Raw genomic sequence first — 22,725 nt, forward strand, 5'->3', positions numbered from 1 at the left:
CTGTCACCTTATGAAGCATAAGAGTGCGAATGCTGGGTCCACTGTTTGTTTGAGCTGCATACTGTAATTATTATCAGTGTATTAGGATGATTATGAGTGATGAAACCATGACAAGTACTGAGATGATAGCAATGATAAATTTCCACACACTAATCATTTTCACATCTTGCTTATCAGAAGTTTGCGAACTTGCACAAACTAATCATTTCAGATATGTTCTTTTTGTGGTTAGGATCTATGCTTTTACATGAAGAATCATGATTAAAAACTATATTTTTGCTACATCATTAGATGTGAACTACAGTACTTTGTTATTATTCACCCTCTAATATTGCAGAAAATTATATGAGAAAGAAAGTGTAAATACATTCTGTAACACCTAGAAATGTTCATCCTTCCATTTTGTGTCACAGCAACACAAATCTCTAATAACAAGAGTTAATACTCCACTGAATACAAGCAAAAAGGCCTTCATAAAGGTCCTAAATGAACAGCGGGAGGAGGGAGGTGTTGAGAGGTCCAGGGGGAGGAGGAGGAAAAGAAGGGGAGACGGAAAACGGGAGGAAGATGATAAGAGGAGGGGAGTGGGCAGATGGCAGAGGTTATGCCTGGCTGAAAGGGGTAGGAGGGGGGAGAGCCTTTTCTGGGTGGGGAAGTAATGAGAGGAAACACCAAGGTCTTCCCTCACTTCCTCAAATGATGCATAAATCATCTTTAAGAACATATTAATGCACATTTTCATGCTTTGATTCATTTATAGATGTCAAATCAGCATCAAATTCATTCTCTCTTCCCACTCAAGAGCCAGCGCCTGGCTCAGCTGATTCCATACCAGCTAAAGATGTAACTTGGTGACGAACAAAATAATTGCCGCATCTGACTGACAGATAAACCCCAGTTGAAGGTAGCCCACAGATAGAGCTGAACAACAGCGTGCTGTCAGAGTCTGCGTGTGTCAGCGGCGCTGGGAGGAATGGCATGAGAGCAGAGAGATAGGGGGTCTCATTTAGTGTCGTTTAATTTGCTCCCCTCTTTTGCATCCATCCACTGTTTTTTTTTCCCCCTCTGACAGGTAATAAAAACAGCAGCTTTCCTGACAAGCCCATCTGAACTTGGACTGAATAATATAAATGCAGGGTTTTCCCACAGTGCGCTCTGTCCAAGCGTGCAGAAGAGAACCACACTGCAGACGCTGGCAGTCCCATCATGAATGAAGATTTTGGACTGTGTGTGTGTGTGTGTGTGTGTGTGTGTGTGTGTGTGTGTGTGTGTGTGTGCGTGTGTGCGTGTGTGCGTGCGTGCGTGCGTGCGTGCGTGCGTGCGTGCGTGGTAGGCTTAGGCATCAAGATATACCACAGTGTTAAAAAGTTGTACATTGTAGTTTCAAAACCTCACAAAAAAAGCTGCTACAACTCCCACACTTTAAAGCCTTTTTAATGACAGAGAAGGTGTCAACTTGTTTTTTTTTTTATTGCTTTTTTTTTGTAGAACAAAGAGTGGCGCATAAATGTTAAGTGAAAAAAGTGATGCATCTAATTTATTTTCCAAATAAAATTCTGAAAATCCTGTTTCCTAGTAAATAAAATTCAGTACCTTCAAAAGTCCCCTAATTAGTTAATAGAGTCCACCTGGATGTAATTTATTCTCACACCAGACAGGTGGAGAGAGGCAGAAAACAATTTCCTTTGGATATCTTGCAACGTGTTCTTTTTTTCCAAATGGGGAAAAGTTTTTGACACAACTCCCAAATGACCAAGACATTCCTGAACACCTAAAGGCCAAATAAGAAGAAACAACAAAGTTCTCCAAGTAACTCTGAAGCAGCTGCAGAGATTCAAAGCACAATTGAATACAATGTTGAAAAGTCTACTACTAACTACAATTTGCAACTCTGGCATTTATGAAAGAGTGGAAGCATTTATGAATTGTACAGAGAAATTCAAACAAATTCACCAATCAATAGTTTGCAAAGACCCCGGTACAGTAAGCGGCAAATATAGAAGAGGCTTTGGTTAGATTAGACCAAGAACGAGTTTTTGTCCAAAATGCAAAGCAGCAGCAGAAAACTTACACTGTACATTACACTAAAAGCACATAGTGAAAAATGGTTGGTGGCAGAATCATGCTGTGGGAATGACTCAAAAAAATTCTGAGGGAAAATTTGTTAAGAGGCTGCGTCCTAGAGAGAGGATCGCCTTCCAGCTAAAAGGTTTTTTTTGTTTGGTTTTTTATATATATATATAATTTATTTTCTTTGTAAAATTATTTTATAACATGTATCATTTTCCATCCACTTAATAATTATGTAGGTCTAACATGAAATCCAAACAACATTCTTCTATTATCAAAAGTTAAAAACGGTTCCAGGGATATTAATACATTTTCAAGGTGCTATATGAACACAACCATCCACAGTTGCTTACATTATGAGATTCAATGCAACAAAAATTATAAACCACAATGCTCCTCCAGTATGCTAATCTCTGCATTGCAGCCCTAACCTCTCTCCCTTTTCTCCCTCCTCCTCGTTTCCCTTTCTCCCCTTTCCTGCTTCTGCATTTCTCTGAGATCCCTTCATGCCACATCTACTTGTCTTACCTCACCGCTGCCTCTCTCCGCCCTCCTCCCCCTGTTTCTGCTGCTGCTCTCGGAAGCTGCTGAAATCCCATTCCCCGTGGGGCATGCCAAATTGAATTGGTGTGTTTATATGAACAACAGGGCCGTTGCTTTAATATACCTTTGAGTTTATGCCTAATGCCTTCCCGCTAATACCAGAGGAGCTTCAAACCTCGCTCAATACAAGCTGCTTTTGTGGAAGTCATAAAAGAGACGGAATAAAGAAGGACGGTGCTGGAGAGATACTCTGGGAGTGTTTGTGTTTGTAAACAAGGGGGAGCGAGGAGACAAGCCTGTTAATGCATCATAAAGACTTATAAGGGTACTATCACAGCCAATTTAAAAGATCAACTAACGGCATTCCTTCTTTTAGAAACCCACACACACACACACACACTCTCACACGCACACAGAGACTCTCCTCTTCCCTCCAATATGACTGAAATAGAAAAAGGGGACACAAAAAGGCAGAAGGATTTTCTTCGTTTTTTTTTTTTTTTTTAGATTAGTGAGTAATGCTGAATAAATATCCGGAGTTTTGGCTGAGGGAGTCAGTCATGCTCGTCGACTTGCAAACATCCTCCATTTTCTCCCCGTCTCCCCCTTTTCTTTTCCCTCTTGTCCCCTTTTCTCTTCTGGCCCCGCGTCAGCCTACAAAAGGCCCGCGGTTCAAAGGCAAGAAGCAGGTCTGAGACACTCAACCCAATTACTATTGATCAGTCTGCACTCAAAGAGGACAGAAACGCACTCACCTGCGCGCCCGCACACAACGACGCAAACGCTAATCTGTTTACACAGAACTAGTCCTGTAAGATTACGGACGGCTGTTTGTTCTCGGGCGATTTTAACAAATTCCAACAAAACTGGAAAACAACACTCGGTCCTATTTTTGGTTCACAACCAGATCGCACAAATTTATTTTTTATGATTCTGTTATAAACAGAAAAAAATACTTTGCAAAATGCAAAGTATTTTTTAAAAATGGTTGCTTTTCTTGATACTAATCCAGAAAAATACCCTCTCCTAAAATTTCACAAAACTGTAAAAAGTATAATTTCAGCCAAAAGTGAGACTTCCACACAGCAATTTAGAAATATAAATTTAAATAATTATGTTCTAATTTAGTTTCAATTTACTAGCTTGCCATTTTTTCTAGGATTTATTTTCATAATTTGGATTTTTACATGCAATGTTTATAGTTTTTTTTTTTTTTTTTTTTTAAACCAACTTCTTGGGGGGGGAAATATATTAAAATTGTGGTGGCTTTCTAATGAATAAAATCTGTGGAATCATAAAAAAGAAAAGGAAAAAAAGACTTAAAATGCAGTTTTCATGAGATCAGGGTCACATAAGCCACTGTGACTGTTGTTGAGTACCGGCTTGTTGGATGAACAAAATTATTCCAAATACGCAGCTCTGAACAAAAAAAGGTCGCTGCAAATTTTGCTCCAAATTCAGCATTTTTACAAATATATCTATGAGAGCGACTCGGTCTCTGAGTTCAAATCAAACACCGCTCTGCTCATCAGGGCTTTGATGAGGCAATCACCTGAACCCAACAACAATGTGCAGACGCATCACTGATGTGATCGAAAAATTAGGGCTATTCCACCAAAAAGTGATTTCTGAACTCATCTCAGATTTTGCATTTTGTTAAAACGATGAATACAAATGTGTTTTCTTAGTGTTATTTGAGGATTTCAAAGAGTATTTTCTTTTAAAAAATAATAAATAAAAAAAAACACTTATCCTTTATGGCATCAAAAAAGGTGACAAGAACAGGCTCATTTGGAATTTGAAAGAAATCTTGTTTATAGATTAAAATTGCTCACTTTACTCAAACATAACTATAAACAGTAAAATATGAAAACTTGATAGTTTTACGATGATCTTGTTTTCCAGAGCTGCATACATTAAACCAAATATTTTAACTTCTTCTAGCAACACCAGCGATGGCATCTAAGAAATAAAATGTGCAGCACTGACAACCCATTTTTATTGAAACAATTGCCAAACAGGCATGGCCTCTTATTTTTGTGCATAATTAGTCCAATCATTAACAACCCTGTATTTTTTTTAAACAGATTTAACAAACCACTTTCATATTTCTAAGTAATTCAACGGTTTCCTCAGAACTCTAAAGGTCTTTTTATTAGCACGAGTTGATGTTTTTAGGCTAACTTGCACCTCTCCGGTCTCTGCTGCGTAGCTGGTTTACAATTGCATATTGCTGGGGAACTGTATGAGGGTGCTTACATAGGAAACAAAAGGTGTGGCCTTCAAAATAAAAGCAAGATTTCCAAAATAAGAGCAGCGTATTCAGATTCGAGTGGAAAATTATTACTTTATATTTATTTGATTTTAGACTCTTGTTCAGGCCACTTTAGGACCAGATGGATCCGATAATATAGGTTTGATATTATCATAAACTTAAAAACACCTTTTTTTAACCTGACTGTAGATAATCTGACTTATTTCAAGCAGGCGGCTAAACTGCTTGAACTGCTTTAAATCAAGAAAAATCACAAAAGATAAATGTATATGTACACAAAATAATCAATATCGCTAGATGAAAAACTAGACGAGTCTTATGATAAATTTAAACCTGGAGGCATGTAAATTGGTTATAAAAAGCAGCAGTAAATACATACATCCTAGCATTATCTTAGAAGTGATTGCATCATTCCAGCTTTTTATTTTTGCAGCTTATTTTTAAACAGCAGTACCTTAAGACTATGCATAAGCCAAATGAAGTTTGAGCTTTCACTAAAATCTTTTAAAGTTGGAAAGGCTCACGGTGCATGCACACGCTCCAAAGCAGACACACAAAATCCGCCTCACATTGAGTGTGTGATGAACTCCGCGTGTTGTCTGGAAGGCTGTGCAGAAATATCAATGACTAAACTCCCCAACGACTCAGTAACTATCTCATTCGCTCTGATTTTATCCCCCAATAATTAAATTTCTTTCCCAACGCTGACTTTGGCTTTATCAGGGCACCTGCCGCCAGAATCTCAGCATTTCATTTAACCATAATCCCCCGGATAAAGGGACGGCCAGGGTGTGCTAATGCACAGGCGTGCGCGCACACAGGATCGCAAGCATGAACGAAGACTTCGGCTGAATTCATGAGTTAAACCAGTTAAACAGATCTGCAAGGAGAGTTCGTCTTTCTGATACAGAGAAAGGAATTTGGCTGAACCCCTTTCATCCCTCGTCTCTTCTCATCTCCAAGCCCCATGTTTCTAAAAGGTAGTGAAACCCAATCGAGAAGTGGGAATTTACCAGTTAATAGTTTCTCATTAAGTGCTCTAATAAATTACTTTTGATATCGCTGTTAATCAGCACAAAGTATACAAAAGCAATCGAAAGTTCAAATATGTTATTGCAATAATGAATATATCAACAAATTATAATTATATGCACCAAACGAGGTTTGGTGCATATAATTATAATTTGTTGATATATTTCTTCTATTTATGATCAATTGTCACAAGACTAAAATTAACAAAAACACAGAAATGCCTAGCTTGATATAGTTTGATGCTTTTAGCATAATTAATAACATTGGTTCAAAGTATAGCCAATTGAATTTTGTCATGCTTTTAGTCAGGCCTATTTAATCTACATCTGAACATTGTGTATTTCTGAAGGTTTTCCATTACATCTTTATGCCACATATTAGATTTATTGCTAGTATACAGTGTATAAATGATCACAAATATATAATAAAATATAAAGTATATGTAGTTTTTACAAGGATACAATGATTATGATACTATTGTTCTTCCTTAACATGTATAGAAAGTAGAAGTAGTGCATTTTAAGGGATGATATTCAGTTTGGTCTACTAATACAGATTTTGGACAATTCCAGATTTCTCTTAGAGAATATAAAAAGACACAAAAACCAGCAAACTAAAAATTATTTCCTTGCATTTGACCATGCATCAAATATTTACACTGGAAGCAAAGGAACCATCCCAATAGGGAGAAGTCGATGCAAAAATGGATTTTAACATTTTAAAACAAAGACAAATGAATTACATGGTTTGCATTTTAAACTGTTTTTTAGCACCTTATAATGTCAGACACATCTAGCGCTACCGAAACATCGGGACAGTCCCTCAGAGAATGTAGGTCTTTAACTTAACACAAATTTCCAAATCCACCATGCACTCTGACAGGACGCTCAAAAAGACAAAACAGAGCTAAGTTTACTCATATAAGCCCTGCCTTCCTGTTATCAGCTGAAAGTCTCACTCTCACGCCTTAGCAGCATGAATGAGCTGCAGACATTTTGCATCATTCTGTAAAAAAAAAAAAAAAAAGACCTTTTCCATTAAACAGCTTCTTAATTATTTGTGCTTACCCTAGAAAATGGTATTCAGTATTAGAGACGATAAGCCTCTGTCAAAAGACAAAACATACAGACAAAAACGGAACAGAAGTTTTTGGACGGAAATACTTTAAAGACCACAAAATGCTAATAAAACAGATCCCGACACTCCCAGCCTGGCAAAGCAGCAGCAGTAAAACTAGAGCCTAGTTCTGGTCAATGAATGATGTTCAGCGATGGAAGTAAGAGATGAGATAAACGAATGAATCAAAGAAAAATCAAACATTCAGATCCAAGACTTTAAACCTCGACTTAAAACCTTTTAATAAGGTAAAACTTAACTGAATAAAATGTAGAAATATCTTAAACTAACCTCTTTATGATTTAAGAGGTTGCATGCAGTTAATTAGAAATGTTACCTAATAATCTACCAGAACCTAATAGAAAACCTAATAATTGAAAATACATGAGTTGAAAACAGCAAACCTCTCAGGATAGACACCAGCACCAATAGACGTCTACAAGACGCCATATAACAGGCTAAAAAAACCAAATTCAATCGATGAGACAAACAAAGGCCAAACAAATCCCCAAAAGAAAAGAACAGGTGAATAGAAAGTAAGCATAGAAGATCAGGCAAGTACAAGACTGCCTAAAATTATAGTAAGTGCCAGTGAGGCCAGACCTGGCCCAGCTGGTCTCTGTCTGACGAGCGCCTTAATTAAGAGACGCAGGGAGAAGCCCTGGAATGGCCACATACACACCGGCGAGTGTCTCTGGAGAGAAACAACTGCTACACTTGTGTAAATGTGTGCCAAGAATCTCTCTCACTTCCACTCACACACACACACACACACACACACGCACGCACGCACGCACGCACGCACGCACGAACAGCAGTCCGCTGGGACTTTGTGAAAAACACTGGCCAGCTATTATTAGGCCACCCTTTGCATACTGAGGCAAAGATGAACCCCTAGCATGTATGTGAGCTAGACGTTCTCCCTCTTATCCTGTTGACTGTTGAACTGTTCTCTTTTACGCCTGCGACGGCACCGCCAAAGGAAGACGAGAGCAGAAAAGTGAGAGACTGGAGGAGGAGTGGAAGGACGGGCAGAGAGCAGGGGAGATTTTGTGGATCTATTACTGCCTTGGCCCCCCCCGTCACCCCTCCTCCGCTCACACCTCTTCCTCCTGCTTCTCATCCCAAAAACTTATTAATATTAATACACAACCCCTCTCCCCAACCCCCCAAAATACCACCACCCTAGGCTACCAGTTAATAAAGCCCTCTCGACAACCCCTCCCAGCCCAAAAAATAAAAGAAAAAAAAATCAAAGAAAGACAATAAAGGCAAAGTTCTGCAGTCAAAGAAAAGAACAGAAATTAATACAGTCCCAAGGGACCGTCCTCTGTCCTACTGTTACCCCCACTATAATTTGATTTCCTATTAAGTGACTGCTTAATTATAATGATTATTATTGGTAATTGTAATTGACATTTTGTCCCCCACCCTCTCTTCCTCTCTTCTCCTTTCCCTGCTCTCCCTTCCCTCTCTCAGACCAAAGGAAACGACTGGTTAGGAAAATTCACCAGGGAGCGAAAAGATGCAGGGACATCTTCAGGTCAAAGACAAGCACATAAACATGAGATGCATTCATATCAACGAGGGGTTAAGGTGTTGAGGTTGAGAAGATAGATTTAATCATGTGATGCTTTTATGTGTGTTTTAGGCTCTTTTATCCTGTAGCTCGAGGGCACGATGTCTGGAGCAGGTTTTCATTCAGAGGAGTAAAAATAAACTCTAAAAATGTTATCCTCGTGGGATATTCTGCTTAAATAAAGGTTCAAGAAAAAGACAGGGATTTCCTTTTCTTCCCACCAGCCACCTCATCGCACACAGACACGTTTAACTACAGTAGAGGCCCAGTGGACCTCCATTCATTACACCTACCTCCAGGCTACAGCAACTAAGAAACACGCCGTCATCTGCTGTAGATGTGAAAGGGCCTGTTACAGATTCTGACACTTTTGAATTTTAATTTGACATTTAAAACAAAAAATACAACAGCAAAATATTACAGGGGAAAAAAAGAAAAAAGAAAAAGTCAGCCCATATTTCATTTGGAACGGTGTTCCCGCTCTGTTCAGACCTAAAGACAGTGAAACGGCGTTCCTCTGGGCCAGGCCACGGTTATTGGGCTCACCTCAGGCGTGGTGAGGCTCACACAGGCTCACCCACGTATCCACAGTTTTGTCTTAAGATGCACACACCTTCACACTCCAACACACACAGCACATCCAACCTTTAGTTTCACTAGAAAAATATCATCTTATCACAGCAACAGAATTTTTTTTTACCTAAAAACATAGAGGGGGAAAAAAGTGATATATTTATCATTTTATATTGCATTTTATATTTAAAAAATAACGAGTAAAGAAAGCATTAAAAAACAAGCGTGCATCTGACTTATATTAAAAATCAATGACATCCATGCACTGAGCATTAGTGCTTTAAAAACCGATGCCGATTGCATGCATGTGTGTGTGCGGTAAGTATTTTCTGCTAGATTATATTTAAATGCGAGCCCTTACTCACGCTGAAGAACAAACAGCCGAGTTAAAACAAATGAGCACCTGCAGCCACAACCACAGATGTCCGTGGGTGTTTTTTAGTCAAAGTTTCCAAGAAAAAAATAAATTGAGAAATTTTCATAGATTATTTTGACAGAAATTACTTTCAGACAGGATGACTTGTCCCATCCAGATGTAGATAAATGTGGTATAAATAAACTATTCGTATATCAGCATGAGACACCCAAGACGTTCTGCAGCGGGTCAGACGCAGCTGCAGCCAAAACATCCGCAACAGTTTAAAGCTGCGATAATTTAAGGATAACTCTGCTTTGAACAAAAGGAATTAGAAAATTACAATTTTGCCCCCTGTACTTTTAATAAACAATTCTTTGTCCATAATAAAAATTTATAATTATTCAAATCCTCAAAATAAATGTTATCAAATCCAGTCAAGTTGAAAATCAGTCAAGTTTCAACTGCTGTGGCTTACAGCTTCACACAAACCTCTTGAAATGTTACCGGCGCATTACAAATCTGAAACAGAAAAACACAACAAAGTGTCGTTTCACTGCATCAGAAAGCACAGCTCTGAATCCAGACCTGTGGCTTTGTAAGGAGTCACATCAGGTCAGTAGATACAAACAGAACCATCAGCCACAAACGGAGAGGAACAACGAACAAAGCTGCACATCGGTTTGCACATCTAGAAGTGGAGGCCTGTTGGAGACACTGAAGCACCTGGAGTCAAACTGTCTCACAGAACAAATATGTGGCTTTACTTTAGCTTTTCTGTTCTCAAATCACCTTCAAATAAATAAAAAATCTAACTAAGCCACATGATAAGAACAAGTGATAGTGCACTTTCTGTTTATTTATTTGTGCATCAATTTACTTATGTTTGTCTGGAACATATTTTTTCCCTTCAATCAATAAGGGATTTCTACAGTTATCCTTGACCATTTTTTTAAAAATTAAATCTGAAAAATCAAGAAATGACCAGAACTGAACTGAATCAACATAACATGCAAAATAAAATTGACAATAAATCAGAGCACAAATAAAATCTAAAATGATCCACTGAAACGTCACAATTTTTTTTAAAATAAACTGTCAGATTTTGAGCTACATTGGAAGAAAAATACAGCAAGCAGAGCAGCTTAGTCAACATTTCTATGGGAATTCATTAAAAATCACTAAATTCCTGCTGCCATTTCACGTCATCATTGTTCAAGCAAAACCTTAAGATTTTTAAATTAAAATCTGAAAGCATCACACTTTCAATTAAATCTTTACAATTTATTTTAGCTCTAAAATTAGATGTTCACAGTAATCTCGTTGGATTTGCATTTCTTCTGTAAAAACTGGATAACACAAGTCAAACTATGGCACAGCGATTTCAACAGTGTATGCATGTGTGTGTGTGTGTCTGTTCAAACACACTGTGTGGTGCTGTGGGTGTGGCGTTACACCTCGTGTGGCACTGGGCAGCCTAGATAAGAGCTGATCCTATCCATGTCTCCCTTCTGCAGCCTCTGCCCGCCCACCCACGCACCCACACAACACAAATGCACACTCAGCCACACTGACACCTAGCACAGTACCCAGCATGCCACTGTAATCGCATTTTACAATCCCGGTGCCCTGTGCATAAACACGCGCTCTCTCACTCGCGCGCACACACACACACACATATATATGCCCAATCAGAGCCATAAACACAGAGAGGAGCCAGCTAAATCCATATTCACATTCTGTATACTGGCATGTGACCTCAACATGGAGACATCCAGCAGGGGTCTCAGGCTCACACAGGCCCACAGCTGCAGCAATCAGTGCTATCATTTATATATACGACATGGGAAGAAGAGAAAAGGAGAGAGAGAAGAGATGAAGAAAAGGAGAGAAGAAGGAAGAAGACAAGAAGAAAAAAAAATAGGAGAAAATGATAGAATAAAGTAGAAAAAGAAGAAAGAACAGAAGAGGAGAGCAGAGCAGAGAACTTACCTTTTTCCTTCTGTTACAAACAATCCTCTCCAAGTTCAGCCAGACTCTCTTCGCAGCACTTACACACACACACACGAGCACGCACGCACACACACACGTTCAGGAGCAGTCTGATGAGATCGGCCACCCTGATAGTGAGCCATAGCCGATTCTCTAAGCCTCAAAGTTTGGTGTGCAATGACCAAGACAGAGGGCACAAAAAAAGCAAAGAAAACTGTGGGAGGGAAAAAAAAGTGTGACCACTGAGTGAAGTTTAACCACTTATGATTCAAGTTGAGCTGCAGCACAGCCCGCCTACACCCCGGATTCTTTCACGGGGACATAAGCGCACACCTTTTCCGGGCGGGAGAGGCACTGAACTGGATTTCGGGAAACCCTGTTCCCCATTTTTTTGTTCCGTCCGGATGCTGCTGGACAGTCAGACGGCCCTAACTCGGCCCCTTTCACTGGATTTTTTTTTTTTCATTTTTAATCAACCATGTTTTCACAGCACCACCTACCAACAGCTGCCCCGCTGACAGATAATCACACGAGTCATGAGTGCATGTATGTCAAGGCTTTTGACACAAACAGAACTGGCTTGAAGGAATAAAGGGTTTGACTGCAAAAGTATCTTAAGTGTCACCATGAAGGAGACAGAGAGAGAGAACGAGGAAGAGGATGAACGGATTCAATCTCCACAGGCGAGAGCGGGAGACTAAGTGTAGTGAATGCAATTTGATGGTAGCGCTGAGATGGGCTTTAGGCGTACAAACACCATTAGTCACTGTTGTGCGAACCTGTCACCAATACATGTAAGCAAAAGTCAACTCTCAGCATGGCATAAAAAATAATCATGGGTGCAAAGCCATACAGTCACACTGTAAATCAAACAAGCCGTATCAGAGAAGGAAAACTGTCTCTTCTCCTCTAAAATCATTTATTTTTGGACAAAGAAATCCTCAAAAGAAGGATCTAGCAACCTCAAAATCCTGTTCTGAAACAGGACAATATCCAATAGTTTCAGTCACAAAATGTAATGTTATTTATTACAATAGCAACAAATGTGACGACACAAATTATTAAAACTGAACCCCATATTTTCCTCTATAAATCTATCGCTGCAGTGCCTTAAATAGGCAACTTGACAACAGAAATTATATGACGCGAATTGAATAATAACTGCAAAACAGGACAGTTTAGAATCAATTGTAGAAAAAAACAATAATCAATCATTTTTGGGGTTCATTATTTAGAGTTTAGATGTAATCTCACTAATTCATAATTATTTTCCCCCAGTTTGTTTGAAGTGTGGCAGAAACAAGGCAACACATGACCATGCCTGCTACGGTACGCTAAAGGGTTTGCCGATAATTCTCATTAATTGGTCTTTCACTAAATTCAAGATGTTCTAACATGTAAAATGTTTTGTTATAAAATATTTCAGACTGTCATACGTTTATATTTTGCTAAGCTCAAATCCCTAAATATTTTTTTACTGGCTTTACTCAGGACATTTGAATTTAAAATAAACATTGGACCTCCTTGAAAACGTAGCCGCTGTTGCCATCTTTATGAAGTAACCCAAAGCTAAAAGTATCTTACAGTTGGAGTGTGGTATAGCACCATTTCACTGCAGGGATAATACATTTAATCTGTTTTCTTTGAAAATCTATTATTCTTGGGTTTTACACATTAGGACAGGATTATCCTCAACCAAATGCAGATTCTTTAGAAGATAGCTTGTTAACTTTGGTGCCTTTATTTCATTTGCAAGAACTACAAAAGTATAGCAGTTTTAGTTCTTATTCAAGAACCACATGTCTGGTTTAAGATAGATTTAAAGCCATTATCATATATGATTATTGAATCCACACAATGATCTGTTTGAAGAGATTAGTAGAAATATTTCCCATTTTTCCCAGTCATGATCTCCACTGTACTGGAGTAAATGGGGCTGTGTGTAAATGGATCAGAAACTGATTAAATGACTGGATTGTATTGGAATGAAATGATTGTTTGGAACTGAATGTCAACCTAATTTGATTCCATAATATATCTGGATATGAATTGGACCAGTTTGTCCTGTAAAGAGTCTGAGAAGACACTTTTTTGACTCATGTTTTATAAATTACAGCTAAATTTATCTGAAGTGTTTCTTCCCCAGTGGTTTATTAGCATCAAATGACTGAAATCAGTTATTTTAATCAACATTATAATCATAGAACATGTTAAAAAAAAAAAAAAAGAAGAAGAAAGCTGAAAAATGACATTTTTAACTCAAACGCCAATAAAAAAAAACAGGTGGTTCTGTTGTGCCCCTTCCACTGCCGGTCAGCTGACTGAAAGTTGGATTCTACACTTTTATTCTGCTTCCAATAAATAAAAATTTATTTGATTGTAAATATTTCTAAGACAGATATAATGTAGGCACAAAAATAGGACTCCTTTTGGTCCTTGTTGAGTCAAAATGGCCAATTGTAATGATCTCCATCGTATTTTTGACCAATCCTGATGATTTCATATTTTGTTTTCAGTTTGTTTATGTAGTGCCAATTCATACATATAATTTACAGGCCTTTTACAAGACCAGCAGATCCAATGAACATCCAGAAAAATATAACTAAATCAATCCACGAAGAAAAAAATGACAGGCATCAGGTGAAGAACTGTGAAATTCATTGTTGGAAAATAATTTCTACTGTGGACAGTGAAAAAAAGGCCAAGCAGGTTTTAGCAAATATGGCGGTTACTAGTACTGTATCGTTTCATAAACATCCTTAATAATCTTCTTTTAAAGGATCACTGCACACTTTGGACATCAGAGAGTATTTACTACAGCACGACTGGCTGCAAGTAAACAAGAGAGAACGTGATTATGGTTAGGAAAGACTGCAGCTTCCGAGAACACAAATATCATCAAAATCTTTGCCGAAGTAAAATCATTGTTAACAATAAGAAAACACACTTTTTTTTATGCCGAAGACACAATATACCCCAGACCGACTTTGAATTAGTCAGCAGTGAAGAATTGGGGGCACAGTTCAGGACTACTGAGGCTCGTCCCTTAATTTCCTTCCCTTTATTTCGTTTTTTTTTTTTTTGACAAAGCCCTCCCCCATCCACTCACTTTAAGTCTCCTTCCACACCACACCCATGACCCCCAATGTGCAGACATGAGGTCAAGCTCCAAAGATCACAGAGAGAAGCCAGACGAGAGGCAGAAAGACAGAGACCTAAAATCCTCCTTTCCTTCCAAAATCCAGGCCAAAACCTGCAGCCTTCCCACCAGCTCCAGACCCCCTCCTTCAGCCCAGTTGTGTGTCGAGGAGGCAGTGAGCACTCTTGCAGAAACATCAGCCCAGGGAAATTCAAATGAGGACGAAATGGTGAGGGAGACACAGAGAAAAGGGAGAGCAGGAGCACAATAGTGAGAAAATAGGATAAAAGAATGAGATGGGAGAGCGTTAGGTAGGAGGAGGAGGGGGGGAGGATGAGGAGGGCGCAGAGGAAGAGCTGGAGAGGCTGCTGAGGCTGCAGGTTAAGATAATGTGTAGATCTGAGGAGATTTGCAGGGGAACATTTTTATTCAGTTTCTGATTACTCCCACCTCTCCTCCCTCCGCTCCCTTTCCTGCGTTGTGTTTTTCCGTTTGTTTGTTTTTGGCATTAGCGTTGTGACTGTTGGTATCCACGTGGATGTACACACGCATGCTGATTAAAGCAGGAATATCTTATAAACACAAATATTCTCACACACACACGCAGGCACATATTAACACCAGACGCGTACAGGCATACTTAAAGATGCATCGGAGAGGCGAGCGACGGCGCAGTCGGTGCCAGGAATGCTAAGAGCTTACAAGTTTGTAAACATGCCGACACAGATGGTGCACATACAAACATGCATTCACACAGATTGTTCGCAGACAGGGTTTCTGCTGTGCCCGCTCCTTATCAACGTGCAGCAGGTAGACGAGGTAATTCTGGATTATTTGAGCCATACAAAATTACTTAGTGGTTTCATTTCCCTGGTCAAACATATTCCGGTGCACAGAAACGGATCAAAATGTCCAAACTTTGATCAAGAAACCCACTTTGGACAGTAGATGACTAAAAAAAAAAGGCCCACCTGTGCTGCTGCTGCTGCAAGAACCTCCTTCCACGTTGAGTGAGATGGACTGGTCTCCGTCCTGCCTCGCCTGACCCAGGATCATCCAGTTCTCCAGATCGTCCACATCAGACGAATCCAACGGTTCTGATTCAGACTCGGATTCAGAGGATTCGGAGCTGCTGGACAGAACAGCCACTGGAACAAAGAGACTCCCTTTTCTTTTCTGGGAATTCTAAATAACCAGAAAAATTACAAATAAATGGAATCAGGGCATTAGACATTAATCTACAATCAGACATTAAATAGAAAATGTAAATTCTCCACAGTAATGTTCAATGTTAGTGGAAATGGATTACATGAAAAAAATAAAATCAGCTTTAACTCCTTGGCCAATTTTTTTTTTCATTTTATTAAAGTTGCACATTCCTTTCTACAGCCTCCAAACATGTATTGTTGCCCCTGGATGTGTAAAAAAAAAAGCCTTAAAATATATATTTTTTTATTGCAGTAGCATAATTTTATTCTAAAACTGCTTAAGCAAAAAAGTATAATCTACATTTATTCAGTGAGGAAAGAAAACTCTCATTTAATAATTTATATTAACAAACTAGCTAGAGTCAGGGGGGAATTTATATTTAACATTTTAAGCTGGTCAGAATATCTACAAAGTTTGAATTACAAATCCATGACTTCCTGTTTTAGTGGGATGTAAATATTTGATACACAGGGACGTTTTTTTATGTATTAATGTTTTCACCCTTGGTCAGTAAATAACAACACAATGTCGTTATTTACCTCAGAAAAGTCAAAAGTATGATGAGTTGGTTGAATTTTTCAATACCTGACTTTACTAATATCGGTTTAAACTGTTTACAGCTCATGTTTTAATTTAAGTGTAATTGTATTATGCAATTGATTAATACATTAAAGTGTCTGTTTACACCCATTTGAGAGTAAATCCTTCATTTAAAGTAACAAATGAAGCTGGGAGAACACGTCTTCCAGATTTTATTAATTATCAGCTAATGCAACAATTTTTGTCTGATTGTGAGGTGTTTATAATACAGTTCCACAGTGTACACACATTCCTGATTTGCAGTCGAACGCCCCTTTCGCTGCTCTTCGAAACGGGCAGTAGGAGAAAGATTGTTCACCTGGAAGCTAATTGCCAGCACTGCTTGATCAGCCATTGTTTATGATCAGCCATTGTTTATGATCAGCCATTGTTTACATCTACATTTACCATGTCTGACATTTCCTAGTGCAGATTTATGACGCATGTCACACATCAATGAGGTAAAACTCGGATAAGATCCAACATGACAGTTCAGACTGCCATTAAAAAATTGGGTTGTGGGAACTAACATGAACGACATGTTCATGTTAGACATGGTAGTTGTTGTTTTACTGCATTTTAAAACACATTTCACTTGAGCTACTGAACACAATTGAAAAGAAAAACCTAAAAAAATTATGAAATACGCCCTTCTACTCTTAAATGTAATGTATGAATGCATGTTTAACTGTATCTCACCGTTTCCTCTACCTGCTGTGCGGGAGTGGAGGTCTGCAGCATCTGTGAACCTTTAGCCTTCTGAGTACAAACACTTGCATCGTCCTCATCATCACTGTTATTGTCAGAGATGGAGATGACGTCCGGGCTGGAGTCAATAACAATAACCTCCTCGAAGCGTGACGACGACAACTTTGGAGATTTTGGCTCAATTTTGCCTTTTTTCTTTTTTGCATCCTTCTTTGTCTTTAAATGGTCATCAGCAGAGGATGTGGGGTTGCTCTGTTTTGTACATCTCAGTTCTGGGTCTTTGTCTGTAGTTTTTTCAAGCACACCACCTTGCTGGCTTTCCTGCCTGTTGTTCTCTTCCTCTGCTCCAGGCTCCAGCTCGTCCAGCTCACCAGCATTTGAGGAGTAGTGGAGCTGGCTATAGAGATGGAACTCCAGCTCACTGTTGGCCTCTGACTCATCCGAGTCGCCATCCTCTTGATAGAGGTTGTCCTCCAACTCCTCACGGTCCTGATAGGCACTGTACATTACCCCAGAGGCCAGTCGAAACAGACACGCACATGAACGCAGCACAGCCGAAGGAGAGCAGTCACACCTGGGGAGTCAGAGGCTGAAGCTGCTGTGAAAAGAAGAACCGAAGAAAATGTAGATATTAGTAAAAGCATGGCAATGACAACACTCCTATTGCTTCAAATGAGTCAGAGAAAATTATTATTGTTAAAATGTCTTCAGATTCCTGTTGTTCAAGCTCTGGTGACATGTTTATAGTTGTTGGAATGTGAATCTCTGCTCCAATCTCAAGTCTTGCTGCTTCCTTAATTCCTTCCAGGTTTACCCTGAATTTAGCTGCATCCGTCTTCCTACCAACTCAAACCTCTTTCAAAAACATTTCTGTCATAAACCCATGAAGAAGAGCTCAACTGCGCATTGACCAAGTATAAATCATAAATACAGATGATATTACAAAAGCTGCAAGATTACAAAAAATATAGTCAATGGTGTTATATTGGCTACATAGCATATAAGCTGCACAGCCAATAAATTAAATAAATAAAAGAATAAATTAAAACCAGGGTTTCACAATGGCACAGTTGGTAGCACAATCCCAGCCTGGGGTCTTTCTGCATAGAGTTTGCATGTTCTCACTCCCACAGTCCAAAAACATCACTATTAGGTTAATTCGGCTCTCTAAAATATCCCTAAGTGTGTGTGTGTGTGCGTGTGTGTTGACTTGCAATGGACTGGCCTATCCAGAAAGTCCCTCGCCTCTCTCTCGTTGACCCCACAAGGATAAGCGTGTTAGATAATGGATGGGTTGATGGATGAATTAAAACCAGCTCAATAATTTCCATTTGCATGATTATTTTTTTCCCATCTCTCTCTTCCTGCCACAGACTAGATGACAAAAGACTTCAATCTGGTTCTTTGATCTCAACTATCTCCTTTCTTGAAGGGCAATTTTGTTCACAGAATCCGCTTTATTTGTTGTTTTTTTTACTTAATTTGGATATTTAAAATGTCTTTCAATTCCAGTGTTAAATGTTCGTCAGAAATTTAAGTTTATTAATTTTTGATAATGCATTATTGTGCCATTAACAGGATATTACTTGAAAATGGTCTCAAATACAACATTTATTACTTATCGCAATAACTTCCAGGACAATTTATTGTCCACCAAAATTTGTTACATAACTATGCCCAAACACACCTAAGGAGAATTTAGAGAAACCAAATAACCTGACAGTCATGTTTTTGGACTGTGGGAGGAAGCCGGAGTACCCAGAGAGAACCCACGCATGCACAGGGAGAACATGCAAACTCCATACAGAAAGACCGGGGCCAGGAATCAAACCCAGGACCTTCTTGCTGCAAGGTAACAGCTCTAAAAACTGTGCCACTGTGCAGCCCTGCCCTTCTTTCCTCAACAAAAACGACATATGGAGTTCATAAATCTTTACAACATATCTCCCTTGACCAGAAAAGTTGGCTCGCCCTTATACAGGTCAGCCAACGTTGGCCTTTGACAACCACACTTTGTGAGTCCGGGGCATAAGAAACATGTAGTGACTTCTACAACCTTCGTCGCATCAGCAACATTATTAGAAGTTTATCTCCTCCTAAGGATCCATCCTCAGCAGAGAGGGACTGCTAACATTAATTAGAGGACACTATCTTCTGGTTCTGAAACCAGGAGACCTTGTTACTAAGGCTGAGATGGGGTGGATTAGCTGCACTAAGACTTTAACTTGTAGTCTTCCTCATCAGATCTGTTCTGATAGAAAGCAGTAATGGGTCCAAATCCATCGTCAGGCTGGTGCTGATTTCAGACACAATGAAGATAAAATCCTCACCTGGTTCTGAATGACTGTGTCAGAAACTGGTAAATCTTCTTCTCAGTACATTCTGTAAAACACTGTGCTGTTAATTTTTTTAAATCTCTGTAGCTCTCTCTCACACACACGCGCGCGCTACAACACCGTCACACATACGCAGAGTGGACATGGAAAGAGCACCGGCCCATTGCTTTCTCCAGTCCTGCGTGTCTGTGCCATGATGGCTGGAGATGATTGGCCCCCAGGCCGCGCACACTGCATAAACGCCACGGTACATGGTCACAAGCCGGCCACCAGGGATTAGAGGGTCAGAAAGAAGAGTCTTACCGCCTGGTAAGGGGCGACAGTTATGTGTTCAAAGTTCAGCAGCGCACAGGGACCGGAAAGTTACAAACTACCAACAATGTTTTTCAGACAAATGTAGTGTACTCAAAGGTTTTACAGTAGTTAGGGTGAATCGAAGTGGCGATTTTTACTCAATCTGCCTAATTAAGGCACTTGTCAAGACTGTGCATAATCAAAATTAGGCATGGGCCCATTAACAGTATCAAGGTATAATAAAAATAAAGATGCAGAATCAAAATTGCTCTAATTTTTGTCGACTTAAACTAACCTTATTGAGATGCTACATAAAGTCCCAGAGTAACCAAAGTTTTCTCCGGGTACAGCACAAAATAAATCTGGTCTGCCCGTCCCTTCCCTTGTCAACTCAAATCTATAGAGCAACTAAACTTTTCCCTTGCTTACGAAGCAGGTAAGTTCTTCCCTTTATAAATATTTTGGGTGGTGAGGAAGAAATCTGAGCCAGTTGCCAAAAAAATAAAGAGGCGCCACAGAGTGTTTGCTAAGCAGTGTGGTTTTAAAACTAGTTTGCAAAATACAAGCAGAATATCTAAACCAGTCAACTGTAGGCTACTTGAGCAGATAGCCTCACTAACTCCATGTTCAGACCACAGGTATTAATGTTCAACTCAAACTATTTAAGGAAAATCTGATTTTTACCCTTTTCTCATTTTAAACAATTTAATTTTAATGTAACCATCAATGTCATGCCTTGTTCAAATTGGATCATGCTGATCCTCACCTTCTCTTGGGTCATACTTCAAGGACGACATTTGATATATGTCCAAATTAAAACCACATAAGAAGGTGGTTTGGACTTGATATAGAGGAAAAAAGGATTTCCTAAAATCCACATATAAAAAGTTGGATTTGAGAAAATTTTGGTAAAAATTTCATGCTTTTCTCCTTCAGTGAAATATAAAACAATTCTAGTTTAATTTTAGCTTTCAACACTGTTACTATTGGTAGCAGTAAAATATTCTATTCAAAGTAACAAACATAACAATTTGGCCAACTAATGGGATTATTACAAGTCAATAAATTGATATTTCACCAGGAAAGTGACAAAAAAATTAAACAACAATCACTTCATAAATTGTTTAATAAAACAATTTATGAATTTACAGCAAGGAAATTTAAATCCAATTACCGTTTCACATTTTTCACAAGCGCCACTGTAAACTGATGGCCAGAAATTAGCCCAGAAAAACCCCCACAGTGGCTGTCATTGTTCCCAAGCTACACATATCAGCTGGGTAAATATTAAGAAATTAAGAAATGTTTCCAGAGGTCATTAAAAGTTAACCAGTCCCCCCCGCAAGGTCATTTTGATTTTGTAGAAGTGGGGAGGCTGGTTGACCTTTAAACTTTCATTAATATCTTCAAAGCCAAAGCCAAATAAACATTTTTGCTGCACAAACCAGCACAAATATTGTTGAGTTGATTGACACAAAACTTGTCTGATTTGATAAGGTGGGGGGCTGGTTGACCTTCAATGACCTTCGGAAACATTTTTTAATATCTTTATAATGACAGCTGCACAAACAAAAACTTTTGCTGCATAATCCAGCACAAACATAGTGCAAATGTTTGACATTATTTTTTTGTCTGATTTGAAGAAGGGGGGCAACTTCACTCAGGTCATCACATCTGATTCTTGTACTTTGTATGTAAGCATTAACAATTAATCATAGAAAACAAGCATAAACTAAACAGACCTTGTGAGCAGACATCCAGGAGGGGCTAAATAATCCTTATTGGTCTTATTCTTTTCTCCTTGATCATTTCTCTTGCATATATTTCTTCCATTTATTTTCTATTTTATGTAAAAAAGTTTTTACATTTATTTCCTCTGTGTAGAGTTAATCATTAGTTGTGCACCAGCTCCTATGGAACTTAAAATATGAACAAATGTATCTTCTAACTATGGGTATGACACAAACTTAGCTTCTATAATTAATGAGTAGGTGGTGCAAAAGTTGTAATGTACGTGTAATGTCAATGGAACATTAAATGTAAAAATACTGTTACATTAGGTATACATTATGAAGAAATTACACCACTTTTTGAGATTACCTCTTATTTCAAATTGCTTTCAAGTATTATAAAACACAATGTCACATTTTAGAATACATTAACCTTCTTATTTTTCAACTCTATACATTATTATCATTTGAAAGGTCCACTAATGCTTTTAATTAAGTAATTGGTTGTACAAGCCAAATAAACCACGAGAATAAACTTCAGAAAAGATTCTGCTTTAGGCAACTGGCTTTCTAGAATGCTAGGGTTAACTAAGTTATAACTTTTTATTAAAACCAAATCAACAAAGAGAGACACAATGAGCAAAAAGGGCATCGTACAGCTATTGAGATGATTTTAGTATGAATGGACCTAGCTTGGATGTGGCTTCCACTTCGAGTGGTTAACAACATGCTAGCAGGCTAATGCACTGCCATAGTTATTCTTACGAAGATATTAGCCTGTTTGAAAAGAAAGACTGTCCTAAAAAATAAACACATAAATCCTGCCATGTACATCTGAGTATTTTCAGTTTTCTGCTTATGTCTGACTGCTGGCAGTTAGCTGTTAGCACGTGCCATTGCGCTCTGAGCACGTGTACTCTTGTAGCCGGTCGGATGTAAACAAAGGAGCACCTCAACTCAAACACTCAATAAAAGCAAGATAAAAGAAAAAGCTACAGCTTCACAACTCACATCAATCATTTAGTATGTTTTATAACCAGAGTTTTGAATCAGCAGCTCACCTTTACCGACAGACTGGAGTCTTTACAGCAACTCATTTGCTCTCAGCCAGAAAGAGACAGGCACACAACTTCCGGCTTTCCGGACTGAAAATAAGTCGATTGAAAAACTGTCCGACGAAGAAACTACACACAAG

At 38.8% G+C, this 22,725-nt stretch overlaps 1 protein-coding gene across 4 annotated transcripts in view; it reads right to left on the bottom strand.

Moving 5' to 3' along the window:
- Positions 1 to 22,725, bottom strand: part of zcchc7 (zinc finger, CCHC domain containing 7) — a 55,339-nt gene extending 32,614 nt beyond the window's left edge. Inside the window, exons 1-3 of one of the 4 annotated variants that reach the window (XM_008412461.2) lie at positions 22,592 to 22,725; positions 17,162 to 17,765; positions 15,646 to 15,859 (exon numbers count right to left, since the gene is read on the bottom strand). In XM_008412461.2, coding sequence (XP_008410683.1) covers positions 15,646 to 15,859; positions 17,162 to 17,677 — 730 coding nt within the window. In that variant the 5' untranslated portion in view covers positions 17,678 to 17,765; positions 22,592 to 22,725. Of the gene's footprint in view, positions 1 to 15,645; positions 15,860 to 17,161; positions 17,769 to 22,591 lie in introns of all 4 variants that reach the window. The other 3 variants (XM_008412475.2, XM_008412468.2, XM_008412454.2) reach the window with 3 other exon arrangements.

The sequence above is a fragment of the Poecilia reticulata genome, chromosome 1, assembly GCF_904066995.2.
Source record: "Poecilia reticulata chromosome 1, P_reticulata-male-v2, whole genome shotgun sequence".
Taxonomy (NCBI): Eukaryota; Metazoa; Chordata; class Actinopteri; order Cyprinodontiformes; family Poeciliidae; genus Poecilia; species Poecilia reticulata.